This window comes from Malaclemys terrapin, chromosome 10 (genome assembly GCF_027887155.1).
Source record: "Malaclemys terrapin pileata isolate rMalTer1 chromosome 10, rMalTer1.hap1, whole genome shotgun sequence".
NCBI lineage: Eukaryota > Metazoa > Chordata > Testudines > Emydidae > Malaclemys > Malaclemys terrapin.
In genome coordinates this window covers 24,650,760-24,670,078 of record NC_071514.1, presented here as the reverse complement: position 1 = coordinate 24,670,078, position 19,319 = coordinate 24,650,760, and the positions used below count along the sequence as shown (strand labels likewise).

The window sequence follows — 19,319 nt, the reverse complement described above, 5'->3', positions numbered from 1 at the left end:
TCACCAGCAACTACACACCACACAACAAAAACACTAACCCAGGAACCTATCCCTGCAACAAACCCTGTTGCCAACTCTGTCCGCATATCTATTCAAGGGACACCATCATAAGACCTAGCCACATCAGCCACACCATCAGGGGCTCATTCACCTGCACATCTACCAATGTGATATATGCCATCACGTGCCAGCAATGCCCCTCTGCCATGTACATTGGCCAAACCGGACAGTCTCTACGCAAAAGAATAAATGGACACAAATTAGACATCAAGAATTGTAACATTCAAAAACCACTAGGAGAGCACTTCAGTCTCCCTGGACACTCAATAATAGACTTTAAAGTGGCCATTCTTCAACAAAAAAATCTTCAAAAACAGACTTCAACGAGAAACTGCAGAACTGGAATTAATTTGCAAACTTGACACCATCAAATTAGGCCTGAATACAGACTGGGAGTGGTTGGGCCACTACAAAAAGTTATTTTCCCTCTGTTGATACTCACACCTTTTTGTCAACTGTTAGGAATAGGCTACATCCACCCTATTTGAATTGGCCTCATTAGCACTGACTCCCCACTTGGTAAGGTAACTCCCATCTTTTCATGTGCTGTATTTTTTTACCTGCTTACTGTATTGTCCACTCCATGCATATGATGAAATGGGTTTTAGCCCACAAAAGCTTATGCCCAAATAAATTTGTTAGCCTCTAAGGTGCCACAAGGACTCCTCATTATTTTTGTCTCTTAAGGCTAGATTGTGACCAGCCCTAATGTGGCCATGCAGGGAAGTAAAACCCCACTCCCATGTACAGTGTTAGGGCTATCCATTACATCTGGGATATGGAAAGAGGGGATGGGGGGAGGAGGGGATGAGCACAGCATAAATTCCCCCTAAAGTAGAGTAAGCTGCAGCCCAAAAAAGGGGAAATAACTTACTATCACTTCCAGCTCAAAAGACAGGGACAGAGGATGAATTGTGACGTTGAGTCACAGTTCCTTTCTGATTCTCCTCCGGGGGGGGGGGGGGGGGGGGAGGCAGCTTCGTGCCACCTCTATGCAGGACTGTGCCTAAAGGCTCAATCTTAAACCACTATGAGTCTATATCAAAAATACCATTTGCAAGTAAAAAGATTTTCTTTCCCAATTGCCATCCTTGCTTTAATTCCAAAAAGCCTGGTCTTGAAAATTGAAGTAGGATTCTCTCCTCCTTGCACATATCACCAATACTGAAGGCCCTCTGTGATACCTCTACTAATCATTCTCATCCCCAAGGGTTCTTCTGATAGCTTCACAAAGATCGGGATGGGCGGATGTTCTAGAGCAGTGGCTTTCAACCTTTATATATTACTGTACCCCTTTCAGGAGTCTGATTTGTTTTGCATACCCCAAGTTTAATCTCACTTAAAAACTACTTGCTTACAAAATCAGACAAAAATACAAGAGTGTCGCAGCACAGTATTACTGAAATATTGCTTGCTTTCTCATTTATACCATATAATAAAATTAATCAATTGGAATATAAATATTTCAGTATATAGAGTGGTATAAACAAGCCATTGTATGAAATTTTAGTTTGTACTGACTTCACCAGTGCTTATGGAGCCTCTTGTAAAACTAGGCAAATACCTATCTGAGTTAATGTACCCCCTGGAATTCCCCCTGGTTGAGAACCACTTTTCTAGAGGTGAAGAAGGCCACCAAACAAGGAGCTGTCTCCTAAGTGTAACCCAGGGCAATGATTTGCAGAGTAACAGAAAGTTAGACTGAGGGTGGTTTCCAACATCATCCATGGAGAAGAGATGTAAATGCTGTACAACGTCAACACCAATTTGCAGAAGCTTTTTGCATTCCTTCAAGTTCTAGGAATCAAGGTCCACATAGATAATTATTTCTCATGCAACAGTTAATTAGAAGGAAAACAAAGAAGAAATGAGTATTTAGGAGGATATTGGGGCTACTTGAAGGCAGCTTGAGACAACATGTGCCCTCTTGGATATAGATCTAGAGTTAACCAACAGAGAATACATCCTCTCAACACCCGGAGGTAGTGTTTGTTGAGGGATACAACCCATTGCTGTGTTCTAGTTTCTGTAGTAACTATCTGTGGCAAAATAGATATGCAAACAGCAGCATGTTGGCTACCACTTCAGCCACACATCTTCTGAGGCTTAAAGTCAATGGAAAAGTTGCTTTATATGTGCTTTGATCATTTAAGCTCCTTTTTACAACAGGGCAGTAGTTTCAAGTTAGTGTTGCAGGTGAAGTTTGGCAATTACTCAGAAAATTTTCTTGCTGAGACCAAAAAGCAGAGCTTGCTTGTACTTGGCCATGTTCAAAGAATCAGCATGAAAGGACACAGCTGGAGCTACATGTATCATTCCATGATGAATGTGGGGGTAAACAGAAGAGTGGAGTGGCCAGGGGCCCTGGCTGGCAATTCTCACAGATGGTCTCTGGGAATAACAGGCCTGGTTTCCTTGTAGTTTGTTTCATGGAATAGTGTGGTACTGTCTACCTTATGAATCTGCTTTAAAAGTCAACAACACCACACATTTCACTAACAGCTGTACACCCATGCTGTACCCAGCAGCAGTGGAGTAATGCTGCCTCCATTACCCTAATTTTCTCAAGAATTCAATGGAAGTGTGCAATCATGTGAATTCCCAATGAATTAGTTAGTGGCATACTTCTCAACTTCCCTTGTCTGGGATGTTTTAAAGTGTACGTATGTTTCCATTACGCCTTTTAATCAACTTATCAGTGAGCCCTAAAAATTGCTAATGATATTTCTTCACACCAAAATCACCCACTCTTCTTATCCTAGTTGCTAAAGCACAGCACTGAAACTTAGTTTAAGTAAAAAGCAAACAAAAGCATTCCTAGAAAGAACCCTAGCCCAGGCATGTGATTCTGAACGTGCATTTTTGCCTGTAAATGCTAGGTTTGCATTTAGAAAGCAGACGTGCAGCAAAATGTAACAAAGTAGCCAATATATGGGACATCTCTTTTCCTAGACCTTTACAAGAAAGATCACCAATTTTCCCTTTCACAAAGTATATTAATCACAGAAAGGGGAGTGAGCAAGAAGAGGGCTACAAGAGACATTATAAAAAACAATTTACAGGGTACTGGAATGGAAATACACATACAGGAAAAGAGATCTGTTGTAAAACCAGTTAGAGAAAAGTTATTTGGGGTGTGGTGGGAAGGAGAAGGAGAACAAAACTTGGGAAAACTTGAGTCATGGGAGAAAAGAACATAATAGAAAAGGGATGATGAAGGTAGCACTGGAGACAATCATTTATAAAAAGGTTTTAGATAGAAGATGTGTTGGGAAATAGATATACAGTTGTTGCACTTAAAATGGTTCATCCCTTTGGAAAGCAATTCCAGTACAGAGGGCTTTCCTGGCCACCTCTTACCTCAGCTGCAGGAAGCAGTTTGGTGTAGGGGGCCACAACAATGGTTATATTCCCTCTGAGGATCCCCTTATGCAGGGCCAATCCTCCCAGGGCTGGCTATGCTAACTTTAGGGCAGCTTTGTTGCACTGGAGTAGCACAAAGCTATCCTATCACAACAAAAGAACTAGTCTCTCAACTAATGAAGCCTCACAGCACCCATATGTAAAGTGTAAAAAACCTGCTTTACAGAGGCAGAAACTGTGGCAGTGAGAGGTTACAAGATTTGTCCTGGCTCACACAACAAGCCAGGGGCAGAACTGAGACAGTAACTTAGACTTTGACTCCCAGAACTGTTTCCTGGCTTTGGGAGGTACAGCAGTTATTTTTTACCTGCTGCAGACTTTACAGAAGTCCTATTCTAGGATCTAAACTCCTAAATTGCAGTTGCTGTTTGGCTTTCCATTTTTATAGGAGACAAAGTTGATTTGAAATAGCCTATGAAGTGAAGTTTCGTATTGACATAGAATCCAGAGTACATTCTGATTAAACTGATCATCACTAAATGCCCTCAACACCCCCCCCCACCATGAATAAATCTTGTCTGATAGTGTTGTAGATTGCCTACATTTTTTATGTTGGTTGGGAGGACCAAAAGCTAGAGCAGAATAAGGTTTAGCAGTGAATAGAAGTGCTTCCAATGGCTTATTGAAACTGATTTTCTTATAATATTCCCAAGGTAGGCTTTTAAAAATGTTTCTCTCTATGCTACATTATTTTTAGAGACAGTAAATGATATGGTGCTAAAACAATGTGGAGCTGGCCATCAGGCTCTGCTAGGGATGAACAGGGCTTCACTGGCTCATATAAACCACAAGCTGTATGTCCAGCAAAGCATTTCCCTGGCTGGCATGAACATCTGGAAATCAAGCCCATCTTTATTTCCATAACATAAGTGTTTGGAATGCAAACCTGATTCTCATTCTGTGTGAGGAAGGCATAAATATGAATAATAAAGAACTATACAGTTTAATTGAGCCAGGAGAGCCATTTTTCCTAATACTAAACATATCTGTCAAGGTTGCTACAGACAATACACTATATGGAGAGTGATAATATGCTATATTTAAGATGAATGGTCATTTTTCAGTGTGATGTTCTTCCAAGTGCTAACACAAATATAATATATTAAATGATAATTGCAGGTGGTTTGGTGAATTCATTTTTTAGCTCTAAAAAGAATCAATAACAAATGGGAGTGTGGGAATGGTCTGTATAAAAAATACCGATATTGGTTTTAAAGTTATATAAATCCACACATGACAATATCAACAAAACCCAACAAACATAGGCAAACAGGTAAAAAACAATGAAAGCCCAGGTCTTCTATGCTAACACCCTCTCCTCCCCCGAAATTGCGTCAGCAATCTCATGTTCCTCTCACTTGCACTTGTTTGCCTTTCTATAAGGTATATATTCCCCCATGTCACCTGAAATTCTTCATTTTTGTCATTCATCTTATAAATTAGGTGTCTTCATTAAGCAATTTCTGCCATGTTATGTTTAAAAGTGGGACACAGGAGCTTTTCTATCTTCTAATGACAACTCTCTTGGCACAACCCTGGGGCAATTGCATTCTATTTTGGAAAAGACTTTGTGATTCTGTTGACTGAGAAAAATCACGTTGCAAATACAGTTTTGACTCAGTGGGTAACTTATGGTGCCATGCTAGTTCAGTAACATCTGACAAATGATCATGCAACAAGACCATTATTTTACTCCAGTTTATGAAATAAGCTTGCAAATGAATACTGGATTAATACTTCTTAACTTTTGATAGTTACTGCAAGTTCCATTGAATTAGCAGGACATTGGGGCAGAATTCATACAAGGGGAAGAACTTCACAGGTTCTGCCAATTTATTATAGGTCCCAGGATCTTTGAAATGTCATTAATGACTTTCATCAACTGAGCTAAGGGTACCACTGAGTTACTTAGCATTAAAATGATATTATCCCCACAGCCTTTTGTAGTACTCCTCTTGCTACAATGCTAGAATGATCCAAATATTTTGTGATTGCTTCCACAAGAGGTTCCAAATCCATTATAAACAATATAGATGACAATGGGCAGCATTGTCTGGCACCTCTTCCATGTGCAAAGAGGTGAGATGTTACTTTGTTAAACAAGACGAACACACTGGTCCTCAATACCTCTTCTTCGTTAAACCATTTAGTAAATAAAATAGATATAGCCAGTCCATCCTCCTACAGGTCTTCTCTGCATCCAGAGATTTAGGGGCAGAGCCTCAGCTGGTGTAAATGGACTTCAGTGGAACTTGACAACCTGCACCACTGAGAATCTGGCCCATGGTGACAATAGGGAGGTGTGAGTCATGAATGCTCTGTGCTATATATAATAAAGTCCGAATGTTTCCAGTGACTTCCTTCCTTTCACAAACCTACCTAGGAGGATTGGATAAAAGTGGCTAATGTCATCTCTGTGCTAAGATCGTGGTACAGCTATTTACTTCTGCATTTAAAAGTGATGTAGGGTATGGTTGATAGTTCAGACATGCTAGTACATTCCTAGACCACTAAGAAAATCAAATCACAGCTCTGTTGAGATGAGGCGTGCCGCCTTTTCTCAGCTTCTAAGAAAACAAACTTCACTATCAAGGCTAACAGCTCTCAAACCATCCTCCCCTAGGGATTCAGCTGCATTTAAATGCTTTACTGTAATTTAAATTTTCTCACAAGAGAAGGGACTTTTCACGTCCCACTTTATATCTAATAATATCTGAATACTGGGCTTGGTTAAAGACACACAAGAAAATGATACAATGGATAAGATTCTGTGTTGTGCCTCGTAGTATTCACAGCTCAGGTGGAAAGGTGGCTTTAAGGCAGCTTTGTGCCTTCCCAATCTTTGGCTGTTCACAGGGCTGGTGTAATTTAGACTGGACCCAGGGCGTGTCTAAGTTAGGGCTGCCTTAATGTTCAGAGCCACCAAGAATCTCCATATCATGCTGTTCCCTCTTACCCCCAGGCACACTCCCTACACCAGTGCTTGTGAAGGGGTCCTTAAAGGCAGCCTTAGTTCTGTCTTGTGCAGTGCCTGATTTCAGGACAAGAATCTGATTATCTTCTGGTCAGATCATTGGCGAGTCTGTAATAATATACAACCCTCTAAAAATCAGGTTAACAGAGTCAAGAGTATTGGATATGAATGTGGAAGATCACTTAGGGCATTGGTAAGTTATCTAGATTCTCTTTTTAAAAATTGGAATCGAACAATTAATTTTCATGCAGTAGAGCAGTGTTTCCCAAACTTGGGACGCCGCTTGTGTAGGGAAAGCCCCTGGCGGGCTGGGCAGGTTTGTTTACCTGCCGCGTCCGCAGGTCCAGCCGATCGTGGCTCCCACTGGCCGCAGTTCGCTGCTCCAGGCCAATGGGAGCTGCTGGAAGCGGCGCGGGCTGAGGGACTTACTGGCTGCTGCTTCCAGCAGCTCTCATTGGCCAGGAGCAGCGAACTGCGGCCAGTGGGAGCCACGATCGGCCGGACCTGCGGACGCGGCAGGTAAACAAACCGTCCGGGCCCACCAGGGGCTTTCCCTACACAAGTGGCGTGCCAAGTTTGGGAAACACTGCAGTAGAGAATAATTAAACTGCAGCTGTACTCTGAATTGACTTGAAAAGTGGAATCATGGGGTTCAAAGATTATTGTGTCTCAGTCACTCTCAAATCAAATGTGCTTAATTTACAAGATGTTTTCTCTAACTGCCAACTCTGAAAACTCAAATGAAAAGTCAAGCTGGCTTCTTTTGGACTCTGACATCTTCAATAATCAAGATTCTGGAGTGATCACTTAGTTAATAATTATGCCAGTGATACAAGGGCAAGAACACAAACAGGTTCACTGCCTTATAGCTCTGTTAGCTCTGGGAGGGTAACAGAAGGAAGAGTAATACTAGAGGGTCACACACTTCATTGCTTCTGTAGGCTGAGCTCATTGCACACACTAGAGGCACTATGTATTCCTCCATTCCCTCTGCATCACCTTCCTACCCACTGCTATTTCACAGACTCCCTGCAATCCTCTCACCCATGCCAGGGTAGCTGTGTGCCCCCTCTATCTCGTGCCGGGGCTCTGTTTCTCCCCACTGTTCTCTTCCCTGCTTATCATTGTCTCCCAGACCGGCGGGCTTCCATCTGTTCCCCTAACCATTTTTATTTCATTTCTTTCTATCTGGGAGTCATTCAGTGCCATAATTTAAAACTGTATTAGGATGATAGGCAGACCTGAGATGGGGGTATTGTTATGTTGGAAGGTATTAATAGCTTTCATCAACTTTTTTTGATCTCCTGACAGATGCAGAGGTAGCTAAAGCTGCTGGAGCTGTTAACCAGATGCCAGAGCTCTTTGTGTCCTCCATTTCTACCTTCTATTTTTCTAATGTTCACAAAAATCAATAGGGTTCGGCACCTTGATACCTAGAACATTTCCTTAACGTTCAAATTGACTGGATATGGCATTCAAACATTATCACATTATATACAGACCAGGGGTCGGCAATCTTTGGCATGCGGCTCACCAGGGTAAGCACCCTGGCGGGCTGGGCCGGTTTGTTTACCTGCCACGTCTGCGGGTTCGGCCAATTGCGACTCCCACTGGCCGCAGTGGCAGGAAGTGGCGTGGGCTGAGGGATGTGCTGGCTGCCGCTTCCCGCCGCCCCCATTGGCCTGGGACGGTGAATCGCAGCCAGTGGGAGCTGCGATTGGCCGAACCTGCGGACACGGCAGGTAAGCAAACTGGCCCGGCCTGTCAGGGTGCTTACCCTGGCGAGCCACATGCCAAAGGTTGCTGACCCCTGATACAGACAGACAGAAATACCATCAAGTTGAGTGTAAGGCCTTGCTTTGCTTGGCCAACAAGATTTTTGTGATGCAAGTCAGCAAATATTCACATAGAGGTCAGATCTGTTGAGAAATACACTGCCATTTTACATAGAATAGTCTCTTTTCTGACCCCAACCACATTTTAATCCAGCAGTTACCTCAGTTACACTAATATTTACCTGTTTGTAAAATAAAGATAACAACAGGGGTGAAAGTAAGCTGGTACGGGCCGGTATGGCGTACCGATAAGAAATGGCCGCCGGTACCAGCCCGTACACAGCCGATGTTAAAGCGCCTCCACGGCAGCGCTTTAACATCATTGCCCCTTTTGCCCCCACTCCCCGGGCCGCCGACGGGGGAGAGGGAAGGGGCAGTTGCCCCGGGGCTCCCGGCCGCTGCTACGGTGGCAACGGCTGGAGCCCTGGGCCCTTTAAATCACCGTTGCAGCCCAAGGCTGCACGGGCCAAGTAGCATGGATGGGCTGGCTGGAGGAGGCTGACCCCAGCTCCACCCCTTCTGCCCGAGGCCCCGCCCCTTCTGGGGGCCCGGAGCAGGGTCCCCATACCGGTAAGAGCCTAATGTTACTTTCACCCCTGGATAACAATACTAGTTTCTACTTGGGCAGGGGGGTCTTTAATGTTTGTAAAGCATTCTGAGACCCTCTTCTGGAAGGTATACTAAAATGGTATACCAATGAAATAATTTCTACTTCTGTTAATATTGTGATAGCTAAAATGAAGGGATTGGATAGAATCTTTCTACAGGAAAAATAGCTTTTTTGTGCACAATATTTTGGTTACCCTAAAAAACTCCACTTGTAAAAGCATTTACTGTAACAGTCAGATTTTTCTAAAGTAATTATCTTGTAGATTGTGGACATGCACAAAATTAATTGATTCAGTTGTGTTCTTAACAGCTGCCTGACAGATGTGATTGGTTTCACTGAAAAGGGGCCACTGTATAGAATAATTAAAAGGCATCCTTGAAAGAAATCCAATTATGTACAGGTGGCAGTTAATTAGAGGGTGAATACAAAAGTAGAGAGACAAATTTAATTGGACATTTGTGGATAAAATAGTACGTTGTACAACAGAAAAATGCCTTGACTTCCAACAGGCTGTGAAGTGTTTTCCTTTCTCATCTATGTTTGCAGGACTGTAGGTAGACTGTGAGGCCCAACCTGGCTTTGAGGAAGATAGATGGGCCATGCTACAGCACAGGGAGAGCGCAACCTATTTGACTCAGCCAGACTAACTCTAGGCCACCAGGGGAGGATAATAAAGAGCTAAACCTTGGCTACCGCTTGAATGGATGCAGTGCATTCTCTGCCTACAGTTGGCCACCTCCTTGGAGAAGGGAGAGGGACCTGGGGACCATAGCTTTGTGTTCAGCCCACCGTGGAGCCTAGCACCACCTTGCATGATGTCTGTGCTCCCCAAACACATTGTGAAAGATCTTTATGACCCTTGTACATTTACGCCAGACCATTGTACACCCAACCCACACAGAGCCAGCTCGAATCTAGCTCATACTGCAAACACTTCAATCATATATTTGCTCATTCAGACACACAATATATGCATACAGGACATATACAGCTGTACCTTAATTGTAGCTAGTGCTACCTCCATTATTGCACATTGCCTCAATGTCAAACTTCTAGTTTCCTCTCGAGTGACGTGGTCCTGAAAAACATGTTAATATTGCAGCTGTTATAAGGTCTTGCTGCTTTTCTTGCCTTTTTAAAAAAACTCTTTCTTTTAAAATAAACTACAGCCCAAAGCCATTCCATTGTTTGTTGAAAATGAGAATTGAAAAGAAAAACTGAAATTTAATGCTAGGGTATCTGTAAAGTGTTTTCCAATTATTTTGAAAAGACAAGTTGTTTCTCTGTTCTGTAAAGAAAATTGATTAAACATTATAAATTGTGATGAATACTTGTGGATGCCATTAAAATTGCATGTTTTACTAATGAAATTTGACTGTTAATTGGTGTTTGGCAGAAGCCCAAACATAAACAAAAGTCTGATTGGAAGGAAAGTTAAATAATGGAAAAAAGGGTTTTGTATTCCTGAAAAATATTTTGTGAAATCAACAGCTCATTATATACTTAGGCTGTATTTTAATTGCTGTATCAGATTGGGCTGTTATCAAAGAAACACAAATTGCCACATTTCTTCAAAACTCAAATGCCAGTATTGGTATTGGCTGGAAACTGATGGGCATAAAAACCAAACTCAGAAGCTTTTTTTTTCATGTTAGCATTTCATGTTCTACACAGTTGAGTAACAGAAAACTGCTTCTTTCTTAAGCTGTTCAAAACTTGTGTAGAGAGGAAAAACAATCAACCTTTTGGAAACCATTGGCAAAAGTCTGCCCTTTTACTTTATCCCACATAGAAAGATGTTTTATTTGTACTGCAGCTGGCCTGGCTGTAAGAGCTCATTGTCATTTTACACGTACTATTCCTGGAGGCAGATGAATGTGTAAAGAATCAATAATTTTACACTGAATTCCTCTGGAAGAGGAAGATTTACCTGCATATTGAGAATACAAAGAATGGGTTCAGTGCTACATTTCTGTTCTTTTATCTCTGCTTTAACTTCTCTGAGAAGAGAGTGTTTCTGTGCCCAAGAATGATACCATACCATGGCAAGTTGGTACAGAGCTGGAGAACATCAATAAAACAAATGTAAAATCATGTAAAAAATGAAGAGTCTAGCCAAAGTTTTTAGGTATGGTAGGGTAATTTGCTAATGTAACAGACTGATTTGTGCTCATGGATGGAATCTGTGGCAGTACAGTAAGGGCTAGGTTATGTCTTTTGACTGGGATTTCCCCAATTGGCCAAAATTACTTAGGAACACAAATCCCTTTGAAAGTGTTCACTGCTAGAACTGGTTGAATTTTTTTAATGAAAAATGCCATTATTGTCAAAACTGAAATATTTAATAAAACGAGGTCAATTTTGACAGAATTCCCATAAGAAAAAAATCTATTTCAGAAAATTTTGAAATTTAGTTTTAGCTTCTCAATTAAATTTTGAATTTGATCTTTTTAAAATTATATTGTTTATGACATGTCAGTAATCATAATATGCACTACGTTTACTGACATGCCATAATATAACAATATAGTTGAAATAGGCTAATTTTATTTTTAAAATCACAGTGTCACACTGTTTCATTGCAACACAACAGGAGACCCTTTGATCTAAAAAAAGATGTTTCAATCAGTACTAAAGTAGCAGTTGCCCTTAGTCATTTTTAAAATACAGTAATAATAGAACATCAACTATTATGCACTGCTCCCGCTGACAGATCATGAAATAACATAAACATTAAAACATATAAAAATGAAAAACCCTATAAAATAAAATTCAAAATTAGAATTTTCCAAAAAACTTACATTTTTCAGAATTTCCATTTTACAGGAAATTTTGAAAATATTTGTTTTCATTTACAATCAGAACAAAAACAATTATCAAAATTTTCCCACGAAAAGGAAATTCAGAGTTTCGACTAAGCTCTGCTCATGAGTCACTCAGTCCCTTTGTCCCCCAAGAAGTACTATGGGGGTGAGGAGGGACAGTGCTGCAGCCAGGCAGCACACAGTGAGGTAGGTACCCCAAGAGTCTGTACTGGGACCACTTCTGTTCAACATATTCAGAAATGATCTGGAAAATGGGGAAACAGTGACGTGGCAAAGTTTGCAGCTGATACAAAATTAATCAACATAGTTAAATCCAAATCTGGCTGTGAAGAGTTACAAAGAGATCTCAAAAAACTGGGTCACTGGGCAACAAAATGGCAGATGAAATTCAATGGTCAGAAATACAAAATGATGCACATTGGAAAACATAATCCCAACTATACAAAGAAAATGATGGGGTCTAAACTAGCTGTTATCACTCAAGAAAGAGATCTTGGAATCATTGTGGCCAGTCCTCTGTAAACAGCTGCTCAATATGTAGCGGCAGTCAAAAAAGCTGACAGAAAATATTGTAGTACCACTATATAAATCCATGGATGGTATGCCCACATCTTGAATGCTGTGTGGAACTCTGGTCACTCCCTTCTCAAAAAAAGATACGTTAGAATTGGAAAAAGTACAGAGAAGAGCAACAAAAATGATTAGGGGTATGGAACAGCTTCCATATGAAGGAGTGACTAAAAAGATTGGGACTGTTCAGCTTAAAAAAAAAGACAACTAAGGGGGGGGCTATGATAGAGGTCTATAAAATCATGAATAGGGTTGAGAAAGTGAATAAGGAAGTGTTATTTACTCCTTCTCATAACACTCAAACTCAATGAAATTATTAGGCAGCAGGTTTAAAACAAAGAAAGTGCTTTTTCACACAACACACAGTCAACATGTGGAACTTGTTGCCAGGAGATGGTATGAAGGCCAAAACTATAACTGGGTTCAAAAAAGAATTAGATAAATTCATGGAGAATAGGTTCCATGAATAGTTATTAGCCAAGATGGTCAGGGATGCAATCCTAAAATGTGGGTGTCCCTAAACTTCTGACTACCAGAAGTTGGGACTGGAGAACAGGAGACGAATCACTCTATAATTACCCTGTTCTGTTCATTCCCTCTGAAGCATCTGGCACCAGCCACTGTTGGAGGATACTGAGCTAGATGGACCATTGGTTTGACCCAGTATGGCCATTCTCATATTCTTTGAGTTGGACAGATTTAGAGGCCAGCATAGAGTTGTATGTGGGCCATGATGCTCGTATCAGGCACCTGGTATCCATGGGATCACTGTGAAGGAGTAGTGACTGAACTCTCAAGTCATATTCACAGAAGCACAAGAGGTGGGAAAGGGGTGTCTTGTGTCCTTGGCCCCTTGTGCATCCTTGCAGGGAGCAGAATCACAATTTGACCTTGTGTTTTAAAAAAAGTCAATTTATATTGCTTTGCATGTTTATGTTGGGATGCAGCATCGTAGCTGCTGTGACAGCCTCTGTTTAATAACTACTACAGGGCAATTTTTGTTCTGTTTGTACCTGAGTAATAGCAAAGAATGTTGGGTACATTATATATTGTGCAGAGGGTAATATAAATACAAGTGAGACTAAAACTATAGGGTTCACTGCTGTGACACTATTTTCTACGTACACTGTTATATATGAGTATGGTATTATGTATGTGGTAACACATACACATGTTTCTGTGCACATTGCAGGAGTGTTTATATGGTGATGTCAAAACTGTGCTGACTGTTTACAGATTAATTATTTTTTTATATTTACTGTCAAAGTTTATGAGACCCAATCCTTTTCCCATTAACCAGAGCTGCTTGTCAATACTAGAAAGGAACCATGAAGACAACACCAGTTACTGCCTATGGAAACAGAGTGCTCTAGAATTTTAATGTAGAAGAAAGTAAGCACAGAACATACCATTATATTCCTTGTAGACAGCGAGCAGGACAAATTTACAAGTGGTCATGTACTATTTTTATTTCCCCTAAAGCTGGTCCCAGGAGGAAGCCAGATGTAATGGTCCACAAATTCTATTAAAGCTAATTCTGCAGCAAACCACGGAGTAGGATAATTTCATGTTAATAAAATAGACAGTTACAATGAAGATCTGTGGTATGATACACAGGAACACACAGTACGAATTGCCATGCTGGAATAGATCCATGTAGCCCTGTAACCTCAGGCCAATACTGCACTGACAGAGGCCAATGCTAAATGCTTCAGGAGAAGGTTTAAAATACCCATATTACGCCAGGTCACTTGTGCAATATGGAGCTCGGAGGAATATGTTCCTGACAGCAACTAGTGATCAGTGCAGTGCATATTCAGATACAGACTGTGAAACCATTACTCATTTTGCTGAGCAGTTATTCACACAAGCTGTCCTATTGACTTCAATGGGCCTGTTATGGCAGTAAGCACGAGTGAGGAGAAGAGGGTAAGCATACAGTTTATCCACTCTTTCCTTACAGTTGGACATATATAGATTCATTTTAACCTACATTACCTTCAGCTTCGACAATTGTCCAAGATCTTTAGCAGCACTAAATATCATCTGGGGCCCCTATAAACAAACAAAATTGAAACTGAAGATACAGAATTTTCAACATTACTACAGAGCTTTTGCTTTTTATCTCAACATCATTACTATTGTTAAATGGCTGCCTTTTTTTTTTTTTAAAGAAAAGCCCTTTATCACATTGGTTATTTTCAGTATTCTGCTGATCAAAAGTTAAATAAAACCTTCAATTCCAATTAAATCATATTTTGATGGAGTTGACAAAGCAAAATATTTGGAAATATACAGTACAGTGGTCCCAATCCTGCAAAACCTGAGAAACACAACTCCTATTGGGTTCTATTGACTTCTATGAAATATTCACTTGTGTAAAGAGGGCTGGATAAAGTCCAAGCATCCCTATATTGAACCAGAAACATTGTGTTGAAATATATTTGAACAGCATATATGTAGACAAAACAATATTTTGTAATAATCAAATCCTGGCAAGATGTAGATGGCTTATGCTACCCTTTTATGTTAAACAACCATCTGCTTGGAATCTTACTACAATGCACTGTAAACATTTGTTGCAGCACAATTACCCCAAGAACTGTAATTACCAGTGGTTTTTGGCAGCTTAACAAGGAGTGGTTCTAGATGACTGGCTTCCATTAAACCCAAATGACAGAAATCAGCTCAACTTACATGGGACAATAGAACAGTTTTTCATCAATCGTTCCTTTCTTTCCAGAAAATCTCCATTTTCAAAACTGGTCTTTGTGTTTCTGTGTATCCCTACTAATGACATTTTACTTTTCAAATCTCAGCTTAAATTCTCACTGCTTATTAGCAACCAGAATGGTAAGAGAAAAATTTTGCACATCGTAAAACAAGTTCTTTTTCAGCATATCTGTGCTTGTACCTTCCGGTAAGGGAAGTGGTATTCATGTCTATGTAAAGGGAAGGAACTTCCCTGAAGCATCCTATTGTTGATTGAATTTGGTTAATTACAAATAAGATTAGCGAAAAATGAAACCAGCGTGTGGCTATGCACCTTATCCATCATATTGTGTATCACTTTATAGAAGTTACATATTTGGAAGTTAACAGATGGTGAAGCACTGTACACACTTGTTGTGCTGTGACCATATTTAAAAACTGGTCCGGTATTCTTTTGTAACTAATTTCCCCCTCCCTTGAGCACTACAGATCATAAATGTTCTATTTTATCTCTGTGCTTCTATTATACACCTGATAAACAAGGCTTGAAAAATATACTAGACAGCTACTAGTCAGGGGGCAATGTTAAAGGTGCGTGTGAGGGGTATTTCAAACCAGTGAGGTTCTGGGGCCCAGGCCAATCCAACCCTGCTGTTTAGAAGGACACTGAAGTTGGACTTCGATCCAGGTCTGTCCCTGTCCATTTTGCCCTCTGGCTAGTAGATGATAAATGTGAAGTCCCCACACTCATCTGGCTCCTGGAAAGGAGAAGGTGCACACTCTCACTGGACCATAAGCCTCATGACAATTGGGTGGGAGATGAGGAGGAAGAGGGTCCTCAGGTTTTTACCCCACCTCCTCTCTTCCTGGCTTCTGCCTGAACTGGGCTGGTCTTTTCACTCTAAGCTTTCGCCAGAGCTTAACCAAATAGCAAGGTGACATGATTTTTGTCAGTTTCCCAGTTGACTACAGGGTTACAATAAGCAGTTATGAAATTGACAAGGCATTTGTTGGCTTCATATAGTTTGTGATTAGATATGGTCAAGGATTTTCTGAGGTAACAGAGTTTTGTCAGAAAATGTCAATTTGCCCAACTTGAGATGTTTCCAGGGTCAGTGGCTCTGGGACAGACCCACAATGTGGACTGCTCTTCGGTCCAGTATTATTTAACTGCAGGCTTGTTTAATAATACTTTCACTGCATACGTACAAACCCCTTCTTTGATTTGTCTATAGTATGTCACAATAGTTTACAAAATTTTAATTGTTGCTATTGGAATGTGGTGATTAATTATGTCAGTGCGAGATTTGAGCTTGTCCCTGCTGTATAGTGTTCTAATAGATATAATTTACATTTGAAACTGAATAGATATTATAAATGTCATCTGCAGCTCTGTGAGTGCAATTGCTTCAGTTCTTACTTTTTGGCTCCCTTGCTGTGTTGTTAGCCGTTTTAATGACAAAACAATATATACAGGAACATCGTCCCTGGACACACTGTAACAATATAATAATCCACTTGTAACAAAAGACAGCAGACTCATTAAATGCAAGATTAACCCTCCTCCACACACACACACACACACACACACACACACACACACACACACACACCAAACAACAACAATAATATTTCTATATTACACTACCTCACCCCCAAAAAAATCACAACAGTCTGAGGTCATTATTTTACTGCTTTCTCATAAAGGTGCATCCAGAATTTGACAAACCCCCTACACCAGTGTTGTAAGTACAGTATCCCTAGATGGCATCCCCATTTGAGGATCATGTCAGGCTACCCTTACTATTGCCTTGGGTAGCACAACAACCTCCTCCAGCTGTACCATGTTCCCCGCTTCCTGTCATCCTGGTAAAGCAACCCCTCCCCCACCACCAAAGGGGATCTCTCTATGTCTGGTTAATAAATCTAGAGCCAGACTGTGGCATTGAATCACTGGCTGGGAAGTGGCTGCATTTTGGGGTGGTGATGAGGTGTCATATAGCAGGAGGCTTTTGGGGAAGGACATACAAGGCCATGACCCTGTCTGCTCTCACTCTGCATCCTCACCCCTTAGCCTCCTAGGAAGGCTAGCATCTGTGCTGAAATAGTACAGTGATTGAATGCCCACTGTGGCGGGTTGCTTGTGTTCTCTCTTGTCCTTGCACACCTGCAAAGGGCGAGCCATCATCTGGCTATTAATTTTCACCACAGGCAATAAAGCCATCACAAATAACATTTAAAAACATGCTCTATGAAAGCGATCCTGCCTTTTACATTGCACCCCACCTTGATGAAATGCACTGCGAGAATGTCTCGATCTAGGATGAGCAGGCAGGACACCCAATAGCGAGGATTTGCAAACCAGCTACTAAAGATCCGCTCCAGCTTTTCTGCTGAAAAAGTACCCAGCAAGCTGCATGTAGTGACCAAGTTCCTCTTTGGGGGCAATTTTCTGGAAGGATGTTTTAAAAAACTGCTACCAGATGTCTGATTAAGTAAGGTGATTATTGCATAGGTTTTAAATGTGTGTGAATCACGGCTTGGACACTTACGGTTTGGTCTGTCAATGGTGGAAGCACAATTTGTTTTTCTATTTTGTTCAGGACTGATTTCCACAGCTCTTTCAAAACCCGTTTCAGAACTGTCTTCTCACAGATTTTTGCAGAGAGACTTAAACTGGAATAAAGTAAAACACAGGCTGGTCTCCAAATCTAGCATTAAAACATTAAAGGCTCTGAATTAACATAAACTCAGATTAACGGCTACCTTGTGTTACAGTTTCTCTGAACCACTACACCAATAATGCCTTTTAGACATCAGTGTTATTTCACAGCATTATTCATATGGATTTTTGAACATTTCAAATCTTGTCTTCTAGATTAGGAACAAACATTCCATGTAAACATCCAGCAACCCTTTTACCATGCTCAGTTTAATGTACCCAACAGCACTGTATTTATTGAAAATGAAACATAACGGTTGAAATGTAAAGTTACGCTCAAATGATTGGTATAGTTAAAAATTAAAACTTAAAGAGTTATTGTGAAATTAGTTTCTGCTTAAAAAAGAAAAAGCTCCTTTGTTGTCCTATGTTGCTTCTGTGCAGTTGAAACTGCTTGTGATTTCAGACAAATTTTGGGCAGACGCCTTGAAACACTTACAGTTATGCATACACATTTCTTCTAATGTCAATGGGACTACTGAGTAGTAAGAATAGGCTCTGTAATAAGTGTTTGGAGGATCGCTTCCCCATCACAGGTTTATTAGGATCGAATTGGGTATTCATGAAACATGCTCTATGTGGAATTAAGCACCTTTTACTGCAGTGCACACAAATGAGAAAATCTTCTGTTTATTCTTTTAAAAAACAGCAATTTGTAAATATGTATGTGGGGAGTCTTATAGTATTATGTAAGTTTTGTTCATGTAAATGAGCATATAACATAGAGGATGTACAAATCACATTATAGGTATGTACCAGTTAATCTTTCTACTAGCTATTATAGGTATGCATATGAAAAGTGATAGTAATAGAGAAATAATCACAGTAGAAATCACATATATTTGCAAGGCAGGTGATACTCCTTAGAAGCATTTTTATCTCAGCTCCTTGTTTTGTATATATGTTTGTTTGAATTACATTTACATTTAAATATACATCTGATGATGATGATGTTCGTCCATCATTATCGATGAAGATCTCGACAACTCATTCTTTCGATGACCGGGATTTGTGCGTCCGAAGATGACTGATCAGTCCGATTCGGGCGTGGAACGTCCTGTCACACGTCGGGCAAACATGTAATGGCACTGTCGATGATGTACGAGCAACTCTGGACTTGCGCAGCTCACGCTTTTTTTCAGCCTCAGCAATATGCCTCGCCTCAGAGGTGTTACTGCCTGTGTGAATGAGGCTGTGCCATGCTGAACGGTTCAGTGCGAAGATTTCCCATGTGGCGGTGTTGATCTCGAAGGACTTCAAAGAGGTCTTCAGCGGGTCCTTGAATCGCTTCTTTTGTCCTCCATGGGAGCGCTTTCCCTGAGTGAGTTCTCCGTAGAAGAGCTGTTTAGGAATGCGTTCATCTGATATTCTCACAACATGTCCGGCCCACCTGGTCTGGGCTCTCATCAGCAATGTGTGAACTGACGGCAGACTGGCTCTAGTAAGGACATCAGTATTGGGCACTTTGTCCTGCCATCTGATTTTTAGTAGCTTTCGCAGACAGGAAATGTGGAAGTGATTGAGCCTTCGTGCATGACTCCGATAGACAGTCCACGTCTTGCAGGCATACAGCAGAGTTGGAAGCACC

General features: G+C 40.9%; 1 protein-coding gene across 2 annotated transcripts in view; it reads right to left on the bottom strand.

Moving 5' to 3' along the window:
* Window positions 1-19,319, bottom strand: part of UNC13C (unc-13 homolog C) — a 383,250-nt gene that overhangs the window by 36,568 nt on the left and 327,363 nt on the right. For both annotated transcript variants that reach the window (XM_054042619.1, XM_054042620.1), the window contains 3 exons: window positions 17,562-17,685; window positions 14,296-14,352; window positions 9,900-9,980 (listed from right to left, as the gene is read on the bottom strand). In XM_054042619.1, coding sequence (XP_053898594.1) covers window positions 9,900-9,980; window positions 14,296-14,352; window positions 17,562-17,685 — 262 coding nt within the window. The remainder of the gene's footprint in view (window positions 1-9,899; window positions 9,981-14,295; window positions 14,353-17,561; window positions 17,686-19,319) is intronic.